The sequence below is a fragment of the Pristis pectinata genome, chromosome 1, assembly GCF_009764475.1.
Source record: "Pristis pectinata isolate sPriPec2 chromosome 1, sPriPec2.1.pri, whole genome shotgun sequence".
NCBI lineage: Eukaryota > Metazoa > Chordata > Chondrichthyes > Rhinopristiformes > Pristidae > Pristis > Pristis pectinata.
In genome coordinates, this window is record NC_067405.1 from 60,878,269 (window position 1) to 60,892,584 (window position 14,316).

The 14,316-nt window shown below is 40.4% G+C and overlaps 1 protein-coding gene across 6 annotated transcripts in view; it reads right to left on the reverse strand.

Moving 5' to 3' along the window:
- LOC127571220 (diacylglycerol kinase beta) overlaps positions 1–14,316 on the reverse strand; it is a 450,652-nt gene that overhangs the window by 217,695 nt on the left and 218,641 nt on the right. For all 6 annotated transcript variants that reach the window (XM_052017450.1, XM_052017424.1, XM_052017441.1 and 3 more), the window contains 3 exons: positions 12,112–12,229; positions 6,906–6,994; positions 5,058–5,174 (listed from right to left, as the gene is read on the reverse strand). In XM_052017450.1, the coding sequence (XP_051873410.1) occupies positions 5,058–5,174; positions 6,906–6,994; positions 12,112–12,229 (324 nt within the window). The remainder of the gene's footprint in view (positions 1–5,057; positions 5,175–6,905; positions 6,995–12,111; positions 12,230–14,316) is intronic.

Genomic DNA, 14,316 nt, shown 5'->3' on the forward strand with positions numbered 1-14,316 from the left:
ATGTGTTGATGATAGGAGTGAGCTTCTCCCACAATAGACTGGGCTGGATGGCCATGGAATGTTCACATAACCCCTGGGAGATAGTGATTTGCTATGGTAGCTCATTCTTGATAGCATCCCACAAAGACTGCATTCTGCTTTCTGTTTACCCCTCCAGAAGATGTGCCCACTGCCTTGTTCTTTGAGTTGGCCATCTCCTGCCCATCGCTGTTGCACTCAGGGCAGTGATGTCAATGTCAGAGCCTCCAAGTCCTTGGGCTATGAAGGAGGAGCAAAACCCTGGGATTCAGGTCTGTAGCTCATGGCATTATCCACTGGAGACTGGGCATTCCAGTATTGTGGAGGATACCCTGTTTGATTTTCTTCAACGAGGGATAGGAGTTGAAAAACAGTTGCCATGTGGATGACAAAGTGGCATCTTACTTCAGTGACAAAGGGGACAAGATGACTGGAGGACAGGCTCTGCTGTAAGGATACTAGCGCATCCATGAACACACACACGGGATGGCAGGCGGGCACTGGAAGCACCCGGAGGCTCTGCTGTGGGCAGTGCAGTGAGGGAACAGGCTCACAGAGGGCCAGTCTGGGGAAAGGTCCCCATTCCTCCCAACTGTCTCCATCTTCACTCAATGCCCTTCCCTCTTAGACCTTCCCATTTCTTTTCCCTTTTAATTCCTCATCAACCACTCAAAATGGAGAAGGAGCTTTCAGAATGGCACTGAGGACCTCAAGTTCATCCATCAGGAGCATGCAGAGGCCCTGCAAAACTAGTGGAAAATACACACCACCTTCCAAATTGCCCATCTGCCCACCCATCCCGTCAATCACCTAACTATCCATCCCATCAACATCTCATTAACCATCTGCACCATCAACCACCTCGCTAACTGCCCACCCCGTCATCCACCTCGCTAACCGCCCACCCCGTCAACCACCTCGCTAACCGCCCGCCCCGTCAACCACCTCGCTAACTGCCCGCCCCGTCAACCACCTCGCTAACCGCCCGCCCCGTCAACCACCTCGCTAACCGCCCGCCCCGTCAACCACCTAACCATCCACCTGCCTAGCCCATTAACCACCACACCAACAACTACCTTACATCATTGCTTCCACCAGCAGTCTGAAATCATAAGCAAATATATCAGCCTCACAGCATCATGCAACAAGGAAACAGGCCCTTTGGCCCACTGAGTTCATACTGATCTTCAAGCACCCAATTGTATTAATCCTAAACTAATCCTATTTTGTTGTTCGGAGACATGAGAGACTGCAGATGCTGGAATCCGAAGCAAAAAAACAAGATGCTGGAGGAACCCTTCATCTGGACTGAAATGTTGACTGTCCATTTCCCTCCACAGATGCTGCCTGACCCACTGAGTTCCTCCAGCATTTTGTTTTTTTTTTGCTTTTTTATTCTTCCATCAGCTCCCCCCAGATTCTACCACTCACCTACACACTAGTGGCCTGTTAACCTACCAACCTGTAGGTTTTTGAGATGGGAGAGGAAACCAACACAGTTACAGGAGAAACGTGCAAACTCCACACAGGCAGCAGCAGAGTTCAGCAGTGAATCCAGGTCGCTGCAGCTGTGAGGCATCAGCTCTATTAGCTTCACCATTGTGCCGCCCACATCTCTTCCAGCATTTTGGAGGAGTCATTCCTTCCATGACACCCGGTCCTATCTTTACTCCCCTCCTCAAAACCTGCTTCGTTTCTACAGTCCGTTTCCATTGCAGGCACAAGAGATGCAATATCTTCCCTTTTACCTCCTGCTTTCCCACCTTACCTGGCGCCAAAGATACCTTTCATGTGAAACAGTAATTTTCCTATACTTTTTTTTTGATTTAAGACTCTGTATTCGCTGTTCCAGATGGCATTTGCTCTATAAATTGGACACCAAATGCAAATTGGGTAAATGGTTTGCTGAAAATTCCCAGCCTCAAACATGACCCTATACATCTGTTGCTTGCCAGTTCTGTTCTGACCTGAGTCAAATGCAATGAAATCAGTAGGAGTTCAAGAGACAGCATCCCGTATTTCAACCAGGAAGAAAATTTCTAGACTTCCTCTTATCCTGCTCCCTAGAAGGAACACTACTCTCCAAATTTCTCTGCCAATAATTTCATGAACCACAGCTCTCTTTTGTTCAGACAGTCGATGTTGGTAAAGATTCTTAAAGCTCCTCCTATCATTACCCCAGCTCATCTTCCTTCTGCAAATCTCCAGTCAATTTCTCTCACCTTCTCCTAACACAGGTTTTTCCCTTTGTTCTTTGCTCCTCCTCCTTCCCCCAAACCCCAACTCCATTTCCAGGAACCTGCTTAAAAACTATCACATCTCTAACAACTTTCCAGTTCTGACTCGAGGATCTGAAACATTGGTCCATATGTTGCAGTCAGCTGTGAACCAACAAGCTTGCGCTTCCTTTGTGCAAAACTCCCAAATGGGAATGATCTGGCTGAAGCCAGACTCAGTCTCAATAATGAGACCTCAAGTGTCAATGGGACCTTCTGCACAAAGATGCAGAATAAACAGCACCCGTGAAACATTGAAAAATGTTTACGAGTTGACCAAGTGACTTACGTGGCTTAGCTGACAGTTAAAAACTATGGCTTCTGAATTTCCTGACATTTAGAAACATTCCAAGTATAAAACGTGAAATTATTAAAAGAGTGAAAAATTGTCTTCCATACAAATCAACAGAGAATTCCCTGTACCATGTCTAACCTGCTGTGGGTTGCTCCAATGGACAACCAAGCACTCTTGCTGGGCAATTGGCACAACTTCGTGTACTGTCGCTTGTCTCCATAAGGAGCCCTGTGGCAGATGATTCCTACAATATGCTGTTGATAGCTGCCAGGATTTTGGGGACTTTTGTATCAGAGATACATATGGAAATCTTGAGCTTGCTGGAATTTACCTGGGACACGTCAGCACTTCCCTGCAAAATCCAGCTGGCTTATTTTATTTCCCTCTCCACAGTTGCTGACTGATTCTGGTGTCTCTTTCAGTTTCACATTATCACCATTAATAGTACAGTAAATTTTGAGTAAAGCTCAGTCATTCATCCAAAGGACAAGTCAACTTTGGGATAGTGGTTTTCTCTTATACATAAAAATAAATTATGTATAAAGTTGAAGAAATATTAAAACAATACCTCTACAAACATGCAGAAATGAAAATGCCAAAGTAGATGAATAAAAGCTGCTGATGGTGTAATTATATCCCCAGTGATTTAATTTTCTTCAAGAACATGAAATATTTAATTCTCTGAACATTTCAGGTGTTCTACACAACTTCATCATCAACATACACTTCTGAAGTCAGCAACTGTTTCGAGCACTTAGTCCCACACGATACAAGTAAACACTAAAACTACTTCTGTGTGAGAAATATGCATTTGTGTTTAATTTTGTGATCTCTTGTGTTTCCACAGTGTTCTGAAGCATCTCACACATTGAACAATAGCCTTCAAGTTCAAAGAGGGTGAAGGTATTACACTAGTTCATGTCAGCCTGATATGAACTGATAATTACCTTGCCCTTGTGCCCTTTAGTCCAACAGAATGCATTGTATTCATTATTAAAAGATTCAGTGAGGGCCCAATTGGTTATAGAGCATTAAGGCACTTGAAATTGTGTTGTGCAATGTTAGTAATTAACAGGACAGTACATTTCACAAAGTGCATAATTTCTTTGTTGAAAAGATGTTGAGAACTCAAATGCCCAGAGGCAGGAAAAAAAACTGTTTTATTCAATTTTCGAAAATTTCCAATTCAGAAATCTAGACAAAAGCCCAGGAGGCAACACATAGGTAGGAATAAAAACAGTATTTTGGACATGAAGTGCAGCTTTCATTTCAATGGCTTTGATCTGTCATGAATTATTGGTGCTGGCAATGTAATACATTTGGGTGAAACAGCTGGCCTTGGAAATACTGTGCTAAGTTGTCCAGTAATTGAGCTGGGTTCCAATTGCAGCTTCTAGCACAGTTTCGACGATTCAGGAAATCCTGTATCATGCATTTGTGCAGTTACAAATCCTGTTTTGCACAAGTTATTTTCACCAAGGGAAGATTTGACTCAAGATGATATAAAATATTGAGAGGAATAGATAGAGTAGACAGTCAGCGCCTCCTTCCCAGGGCACCAATGCTCAAGACAAGAGGGCATGGCTTTAAGGTTATGGGTGGGAGGTTCAGGGGAGATGTCAGGGGGAGGTTTTTCACCCAGAGAGTGGTTGGTGCATGGAATGCACTGCCTGGGGTGGTGGTGGAGGCAGATACAGTGGACAGGTTCAAGAGTTTGTTGGATAGGCACATGGAGGAATGAGGGATATACAGGAGGAAAGGGTTAGATAGTGTGAGGGTGGTTTGATGGACGGCACAACATGGTGGGCCGAAGGGCCTGTTTTGTGCTGTATGGTTCTATGACAATGAAGTGATGTTCACACTTTCCTTTCTCTGAGGCCCATATCCTTCCATTACTAGCTGTTTGAAACAAATTAGTTGCTCATAGGAGAGAGCTATTGTTGCTTATTGTTAGAAAGAGTTGCAGCAGAAGGAACCTAGTAGAAGTGCCTTGCGAATTCCGGTATAGCTGAGATAGCATTCACCGAAAAACTAATTTCCATCAGCATATGAAAACTTGTACATTGAAAGATAGCTCTAATATAGACAGTGTCTGACATCGAATGACAGACAGCTGAGCAGCAGAATATATGTTTCTTTTACTTTCTCCACATCTTGAATGTTGTGGTCTTAACCTAATATATGATTAAACCTATTTTCCTCCTCCTTAGTTCTTCCTGTTATTTTTGCACAAAATGTTAAAAAGTGTTGAAAATGAAAATGACAAAGAATACTTCTTCAGTCATCACCATTCTTGCTTGAGATTGCATTTTGGCGAAAGTGGCCTCCCACTCAGAGCTGGACTTGAGACAGGGCACAGCTAGAAACTAGCCTGCCCTCTAGTGCTCAGGAAACCCTGCCGTATTTTTGCATTAAAAAAACATCTCATTTATTTTTTTCAAAAGGGTATTGTTTTGTTCAGTACTTACAGTAATTTGGCACCAAACACAGTGGAGACCGGTAAGACCCTGGTAACATTTAATGCTTTTGTGGCATTTATCACATTTGGTTGGTGAGTTTCCTTCCACCCAAACATGCTGCATAACCTTGATAGGAAGGGGAAAAAATAGAAAAAGCTCAAAATGTTTTTAAAAGATATCAGTTATGCAGTTTATTCAAGACACACAGAGAATATGCAATTATATACACAAGCCAATCTCAATCCAAATTAACTTAATAAATTACTTCACTGACATGAGCAAGGCTAATATTTTCAGAATGACGACATGTTCAAATGTAATCTGCAGATTTACCATCTTCTCAAAAGTCATTCATAACAATTGTTTGGAATTCAGGTCAATTTTAAACCTTGAGTTCTTGAAGACACATACATACTTTTTTTTTACTAATCAATCTGCAACAATATGAAGTGATGGAGAGAGGTCACAAGGCCAAACTTATGACTAGGCCTCTTGAGAAAGTTTTCGAATTTGATGGTAGTTTCACTTCAGGTATGAGGGATACATGATGACCTGAGAAAGCTCAGACCCTCACACCTGCTCCACCATTCAGTATTTCAGCTCCACTTTCCTATACTAACTTCATTTTCCCAATTCCTTCCACCTCTCAAAACCTGTCTACCTTTCTTGGATGAACTCAGCGACTGAGCATCCAAAGATTCAATATCCTCTAGGTGAAGACATTTCTCCTCATCTCAGTTCTGAATGGCAGGCCCGTTTTTTGAGACTCTGAACTCTAGTTCGAGACACTGCACCCTGTCAAGCCCAATATGAATTTTGTATGTTTCAATGAGAACTCTTCTTATTGTTCTAAACTTGAGAGTATTGACTAAACTGCTTAACCTCTCCTCATAACAATGCTGCTACCAAGAATCAATCTGGTGAAATAATCTTATTATTTTCTATGTGCCCTACCAACACTTGCTCAGTAATCCCCTATTTCTGTAGTCAACTACTTCAAAATCCTGGGATGCAGGTTAACAGGTCCTGGGGATTCATCACCTTTCAGTTGTTTTAGTTTCTCCAATGCTAATTTTTTTAAATGAATCTAATTTCTTTCAGCTCCTTATACATCCTTGACCTGTAGTCCCCCACTATTTCTGGGAGATCTACTGTGTTGCCTTCTGTGAAGAGAGGCACAAAATGTTTGTTTAATTTCTCTGCCTTGCTTGGATTCTTGTCACAGATCCTACAAGCTGCCCACAGGGCTGCAATCTGACACAGCATCAGTGGGCCTGCTGAATAGGTTCCAGACAGGGCAAAACCTGTATGTGTCCAAACTCCACAACTAGAGCTTTTGTGACAACCCTTTATAACAACGTGGTCAAGGTTTTGAAAATCCTGCCCCAAACTTTCATTACAGAATTATTCACATTAAATATCTTTCAAATAAGTAGCATGATTAAATTTGCATACCAGAAAGTTGGAAATAAATATTTTCATAAATTGGTGAAAAAAAATAGCAGTCAAGAGGTCCAGATTATTGGAGCTTGAGGTTTGCATGGGGAAATTTGCTCAAACCTTTTCTTAAATTTTAAATTTTAAATTTTTTTTAAATTTAAATTTTATTTACAGCGTGGTAACAGGCCCTTCCGGCCCAACGAGTCTGCACCTCCCATTTTAAACCCAAATTAACCTACCCGTACGTCTTTGGAATGTGGGAGGAAAGCAGCTAACTTATTTGTTCCAAGAAACATTTACTTTGAACAAAGTTTCACTGCATTACTGAAACTCTTTTTTCAGATGCCTGGCAGATGGACATTAAGCAAAATCATAAATTCTGTATGTATTATTGATGCACAGGAAAAATATACTTACATTAGTATTTCTCTTGGATTTTACATATGTGCTTATACATGATGCAATATCTTTGGAGACACATCTTTCATGGACTGTATATTTGCAAACTGAAAACAAAATGAAGGATGGTCAACCGGTTTCTTACCCTTTGTACACTTCTTATGAAAGAATTACAGACAACTGTACATAATATGGAATTACTTAATTTGATTAATCTGAAATTGTGTACCTTTGCACCATTGCTTGATTTGTACTTCTGGAAACTCAAGATTGTTTTCTAACAAATCTACTTTCAATTAACAAAATAAACTGTATCAGTCTAATTCATACAAACAGTCTTTCAATAACAGGTTTAATAGCCTCTGCAAGTAGTAAACAACTGGGGAACTCCAAGGATGATGACCTGTTCTCAATTTACTTTTGCAAAAAATTACTGGGTTTTGCCTTTTTAATTTCAAGTCCTGTTTCATGGATTTCTTATAAATATCTGTATTTTGGAGGCTTTTAAGCTATAGATCCTTGGGATATATCACAACAGTTTGCTTATGTAAGTGAATCTCTTGACTTTTAAGAACCAAACGTACATTTATCAGTCCATATACTGTATATCATCAAATTTAGCAAAGTAACTCTGCCAACATATAACATGCTCCCTCATCTGTCTCCCTGTCTGGCAGAGAAAACTAAGCATGCCACACCATGACTCAGACACATTTATTAAATATGTGGCAGTAAATGCACAGCGCTCATTCATGTTGCAGAAGTAACAATTCTTCTCACTTTTCTTAAAATGATAAAAACAAAGCTGGTTTTCCTGCATAAAAATGCATGTGGAAACACAGCGATTTACTCTGTTATCTGTGGATCAGCAACAACAGAATCTCTGACTTCCCTAGTAACTCAACAATCTCATACTGATTTCTGTCTTGGTGCAAGGTATAATTACAAATTCCTTTTTAAATACCTCAAACAAACAGGCATTAAAAATTGTCTTTCATCTAACTAGTGTAAGTTAGCATTCAACAAGAGTATTTATCTATATAAATACAGCTGCTAAATAAATATGTGCTGTTAACAGTCCCACAAACCGCTTGCTTTGAATGCCGGGTCCATTTATCTCTTACAAACAATTTATATGATGTATTTCCCATCCAAGAATAATTTCCGTCCTTCTCATTATTACAAGTTTAATGTAACTTAGAAAAATTATGAAGATAATAAAGTCACACTTAAATAGCATTTCTTAAAATAAAACTAGTATATTACAAATTATCATTTGCTTATCATTTTTTTGGATTTCAAAGTATGATATATTCAAAAGAGCCTTGGTACACTATATGCTATAACATTAAGCTCTTGAGATAAATTCAGAGGGCAGATGGGAGATTGGTAAGTGTATTCAGATTGGGTGTCTGAAAAATTGTCCACTCAATGGGATCAAAATTATTTGAAGAGCAGTGATTTACTCGAGTACTTAGGCCACAACATTTGAACTTGGGTAGGACGATGGTAAGTTAGGATGGAAATTCTGCCGTGTGAGGCAGAGGGCAAGCTAGGTTTGATTAAAACTTGAACAAGAACCAGAACATGGAATAAAGGGAAAGTGATCAGGCAGCAACTTGCCGTGGGTAGGTAAGGAAGATAGAAGGCTGCAGAGAAAGCAGGGAGTGCTGTGCCTACAGATGACGCAGTGGTGTGAGATGAGCCACTGAAGTGAGGTAATACAGATTCCCATTATTTTTGTTTTGTTGCCCAAGAATGGATTCTACTAATTGATCCAAGTGATCCTGCTCATAATTTTGAAATCCACATTAACATGGAATACAGCTGATTATTGATTTAACCCAGCTGTTTCCCAATTAATGTTAACGTGGTAACATCTTTGTAATGAATAAAATTACAATGGATAGGTGAGTTAAAGGCATTACTGATGATGCTGGAACAGAGAGGGTATCCACTGCGGATTTAAATTATACAGCATCTCACAAGGTTTTTTTTGAAGACAATAATTGTAATAAAGTTTCACACAGCAAGATCCCATACGAAGCAGACGAGTGAACAATGAATCTCTTTCTGTGGTGGAACGCCAAATACTTTGTCAATAAATAAAAACTATCTTGGGACCTTTCACTTGCATCATAATCAGCAAAGTAATACTACTTTTAACATGAAAAGGGTCACATCTTTCAATACAGCACTTCTTTAGTTCTATTATGTGCTATGCTGACGCGGAGTCAGAGAGTCACACAGCATGTCTATACCAACCATCAAGTACCCATTTACACTAATCCCATTTACCAATACTTGGTCTGTAGCCTTCTACATTTTGGCAATTCAAATGTTCATTTACCTACTTCTTAAATGTTGTGAAAGTCTCCACTGCCCACACAGGCAGTGCATTCCAGATTGCAACCACCCCCTGGATGAAAAGGCTCTTCCTCAGATCTCCTCTAAACTCTTACCTACACCTAGTTTTATGTATGGGGAAAGTTTCCTATTATCTATCTATCTTGGCACCTTATAATTTTGTATCTCTCTCAGGACTCCCTCCGTTCCAAGGAAAACGAAGCTAGCCAATGCAATCTCTCCTCGTTACTGAAACACTTCAACCCTGGCAGCATCCTGGTAACAACTTTTGCACTTTCTCCAGTGCAACTGTGTCATTCCCATACTGTGGTGACCAGAACTGTACGCAGTACTCCATCCATGGCCTAACTAATGTTTAATAAAATTGTACCATAACCTCCCAGCTGTTACATTCTACGTACCAGCTAATGAAGACATACACAAAACTATTTAATTAGTGCTTCTTCACCACCTCATCAATCTGTGCTGCCAAGTTCAGGGATCCTTGGACTGGTACACCATGGTCACTCTGTTTCTCAATACTCCCTCAAGGGCCTGGAGTGTCTGTGGTCTCAGGGTGAAGCTATGGGAAACAATTGCCCATAATCAAGTCAATGGGGTCTTTCTATTTAAGTGAGGCTCCTCGAAATTCTTCAGTTTGTGGGTAGCTCAAACTAATTTTGCAGCTAATTAATGCAGCATCTCAATTGAACTCATTACCAAGTAGTGTCCAGGGAGTACAGAGAGAGAAATGAACACTGTGATCATTTGAAGTCATCAGTTTATCAGGTATTGGATAAGGTGGCCCCCAGCAGCAGCTGACCTCATCAAGAAAGCCTTTGTGCTGAGAGCAAACCCTTAGGAAATCAGCACTTGATTTCCTTACATGGGAAAATAGTATTTGAAATGAAATTAACAGATTATCATAAATGGTATCAAAGTCTTACCAAATGAAATCAATAAATAATATATGAACAACATTTTTCTGAAAGGAAATCACAGCATGCAGCATCAAAGAGACTGTGTAGCCAAAGCAGAAATATGGAGTAGAGTCACAGAGTTGTACAGCACAGAAATGGGCCCTTCGGCTCACTATGTCAATACCAATCTTTCTGCCCATCTACACTAATTCCATTTGCTTGCACTAACTCTATATCCTTCTCTGCCTTGCCTATTCAAACACCTATCTAAATGTCTCTTTAGTAACCTCAGGCAGTGGATTTTTCTGGAGAAGCAATGCTCTCTGTGGTCAGGGCAAGAGCTGTGGTTTCTACAGCCCCTTTGTTAAAACTATCACCAAATTGTCCCATCTAGTATTACATGATATACTGCACTGAATGGAAAGCAGAAAAGTCACCAAATGGTCACTGTCAACTTAAGCCAGTTTTGTTAAACTACACAATTTTTTGATATAAATCTTTTTCTTAGGAAAGGTAGTCCAGGGAAGGCCAGCACTACAGGGTGTGGAAACAACACAAAAAGCAAAAAAGTTTAGCTGCCTGAGAACTGCTGAAATTTGGAACGAAGTTGATGATAACTCTCACAACTCCTATCCAGCTTCAGCTGGAGATTTCTGGGCAATTAGCTAAAAAAAATCTACGAGATAACCAGCAGATTTGCACCAAACTATTATTTAGTGCTTATTCTGCACTTCATATAAGAGAATGGCATTATTATGGAATGTGTGCACTCTCACCCTTTTCCTGCCCTCTCCATCCAGCCCACCCCACCAGCAACATCACAAAGTGCCTCACCTACTGCAGTATCAAACAACAAATAGACAAGTTTAACGTATCATCAGGCACACACCAATATACAATTAGGGGTTTTAGGGGTTTCACAGGGAGAATTTGTTGTTGGTTGCCACCACTGAACAGATGTGAAGTTGTCAGCTGGCGCTGGTCCTCACCACCACACATTCACTGGAATGGAACCAAATCCGAAAGGGCGAGTGTAACTGGTGGTCGATGCTCTCACAGCCAGTGATGAATTCCTCCCATTCTGTCTACACTGGGTAAATTTGGATGCCATTCAAAACTGAACAGGCAGGTACTTTTGAAAGTTATCCATGCAGAGAGTATTCCAGCACCTTTCTGATGTGTGCCTGGTAGATAGTGGAAAGGCATGGGGGTATCCTGCAGCGAGTGACTCATCTCCTGACACTCATCTCCTGACACTCAAGGCCCATTCCACCGCCTATAAGGCACAAGTTAGGAGAGTGACAGAATACTCTCCCCTTGCTTGGATGAGTGCAGCAACAACAGCTCTCAAGAAGTTTGCTGCCATCCAGGACAAAGCAGTTCACCTGATGGCACCCCATCCACCACCCTACGTGTACATTCCTACACCTGGCTGGTGCACAGTTGCTGCAGCGAGTTCCATCTGCAAAATTCACTGCGGTAACTCGCCCAGGTACCGTGACAGGACCTCCTAAAGTCATGACATCTACCACTGAGGACAAGGGCAGCAGCCACTTGGGAACAGCACCACCTGCAGGTTCCCCAAGTCAGGCACCATCCCAACTTGGAAATGTATTGCTTGTCTTTTCTGGTCATTCGGTCTTATTCCTGGAGCTCCTTGCCTAATAGCATGGTGGGATACCTTCACCAGAAGGACTGCAGTGGTTCAGGGTGGCAGCTCACCATTACCATCTGAAGGGCAATTAGGGATGGACAATAAATGCTGGCCTTGCCAGCAATGCCCTGGACCCAAAACTGAATTAAAAATATTGAAAATGCAAATATGAAATGAGATCTGAGAATTCTGGTATTCCACATTGCATCAGAAAGACCTGTATAAATATGTGGAGAAAAACTAACACTCAAAGTTAAAACACAGACCTTCCTTTAATTGCATACACTGCCATATATTTACTTACAAGAACAACAAAGGCCTTGTTTTCTAACACCCAATAGAATAGTCAGGCAGAAGTTGCAGTAGGCAGGCTTGTTGAAGTGTTTTAATCTCCAAACATGTTGACCATCATCTTTTATGTTCTGCAGTAAGGGGAAAAATACAAAATAAATGGAACAGAATAAATTGAAGCACATCATTGAAATGAGAGGTTCTTTACCTAACCCTCACGTACATCATCTAATCATAAAATAGTAAAACACAAAAGAGATAACATGCACCAGCTCCTTTGGAACCAAATAGAAAATCCCAAACTGTCCTAACACTTTTCGTTATTTCACACATTTATCAAATTTCCCTATGAAAGCTATCATGGACCAGCCATATCATTCCAAATTTGCCAATCTTGGAACTCCTACACAAGCATGTATGAACTCATAAGTACCAAATTTACTGAAAAATGGTCAGCAGGATTTGCCAACTGGGCTCTGATGTTGGACTCCTCATGGAGGCCAGTAATGAAGCAGCAACTTCCCAAAGTTTCCCAGCAGTTAAACTGAATACTGAACACGCACCAGTTCAACCCAGATGCCCTGGTATTTACAATAGAGGGGACCAATTATGAATAAAAGAGGTTATTATCTGAAATTTATATTTGTTGAATGAATTTGGTTAACAAATGTGAGAGAGAGATGAGAGATATCTTTATTAGTCACCTTTTTTTATTACTCTTTTGTAATTTGTATTACTCTTTTGTGTTTTCTAGTGTTTAAAATTTCATATTTTTTTTTACAGAATTTTAAACCAATGTTTCCAATTATTTTAAGGTGATTATTAACTTTTGTCACGAACCAGCAACAAAAGAAACACACTGAGCATGATTTAGTGTTAAAAACTATTTTATTAATCACTACTTATGATAATACATAAAATAAAAGTAAAAATGTTAGTATGTTAGAATTCAAAAATGTTAAACCTCGAACGTTAACCCCAAAACTAAACTCTTCGTGTGTGTGTGTGACAAAGTCCAAAACTCCCAGTTCCGGAATGGTTCTTAAAGTTCAGTTCCGCAAGCCATAAGGTGAAATATGAGCAAGGGCTTCTTCAACAACCACCGTTGTCTGAAGATAAGATGTAGATGTAGAAAAACATAGAGATAGTACATACGAAATCCAAATGTTCCACGATGGAACCCAAACGACACTTCAGTGTTTACTCGGTAGTGACTTCCTCACCCCGAAAAGCATCCGAACCGTGGTCGTCCACACACAAATACCTGTTTCCTTCTACAGGTCAGCAACAAAGTGAACTCCACCGGATTACTTCCAACTTCCATACATGGATTTCAGTGGCAAACACAGTTATTGTTTCTCATCCATCGATAGAGAAAACAAGCAGGCTGGTGTCTCTCTCCCTTCTCTCTCTCTCTTTCTTCTTCTTCTGACTTCTTCAACAACGTCATTACGTCCTTTATCTTCTATTGACGTAAGCACGCCCCACACACACATACACACACACTCTCTATCTTAAAGGGACTTTCACTGAGTCCGTAACACCTCCCACCTAAAAAAAAAATTTTCCAAGAAAATTTTAACCGCGCATACAGTTAGTAATGTTAATAATTATCATGCTACACAACTACAGACTATCAGATTAGTACAGATACATGTTTCCCATTTAACATCGGGAAAGACAATCAGCAATCACATTATCTTTGCCTTTAATGTGAGTTATCATGAGATCAAACTCTTGCAAAATTAAACTCCAGTTTAACAGCCTTCTGTTCTTGTTTTCGACTCGGCTCAGAAACACCAATGGGTTATGATCTGTATACACAGTCAATGGTTTCTGAGCGGTGCAAACATATACACTGAAATGTTGCAAGGCTAAAACAAGCGACAGTAATTCTTTCTGTATGGTGGAATAATTCTTTTGATGCTCATTAAATTTCTTTGAAAAGTAAGCTACAGGATGGTCAATATCATCAAGGTCACCCTTCTGCAACAACACAGCTCCTGCAGCTTCATCACTGGCATCTACTGCAAATGAAAATGGCTTTTCAAAGTCAGGTGTTCTGAGCACAGGATGGTAGCATAAAATGGCTTTCAGCTTCTCAAATGCTTCTTGACAAGAATCTGTCCAAACAAACTTTACTCCCTTCTTCAGAAGATTAGTTAGGGGAAGAGCAATATCAGCAAAGTTTTTACAAAATTTTCGATAATATCCAACC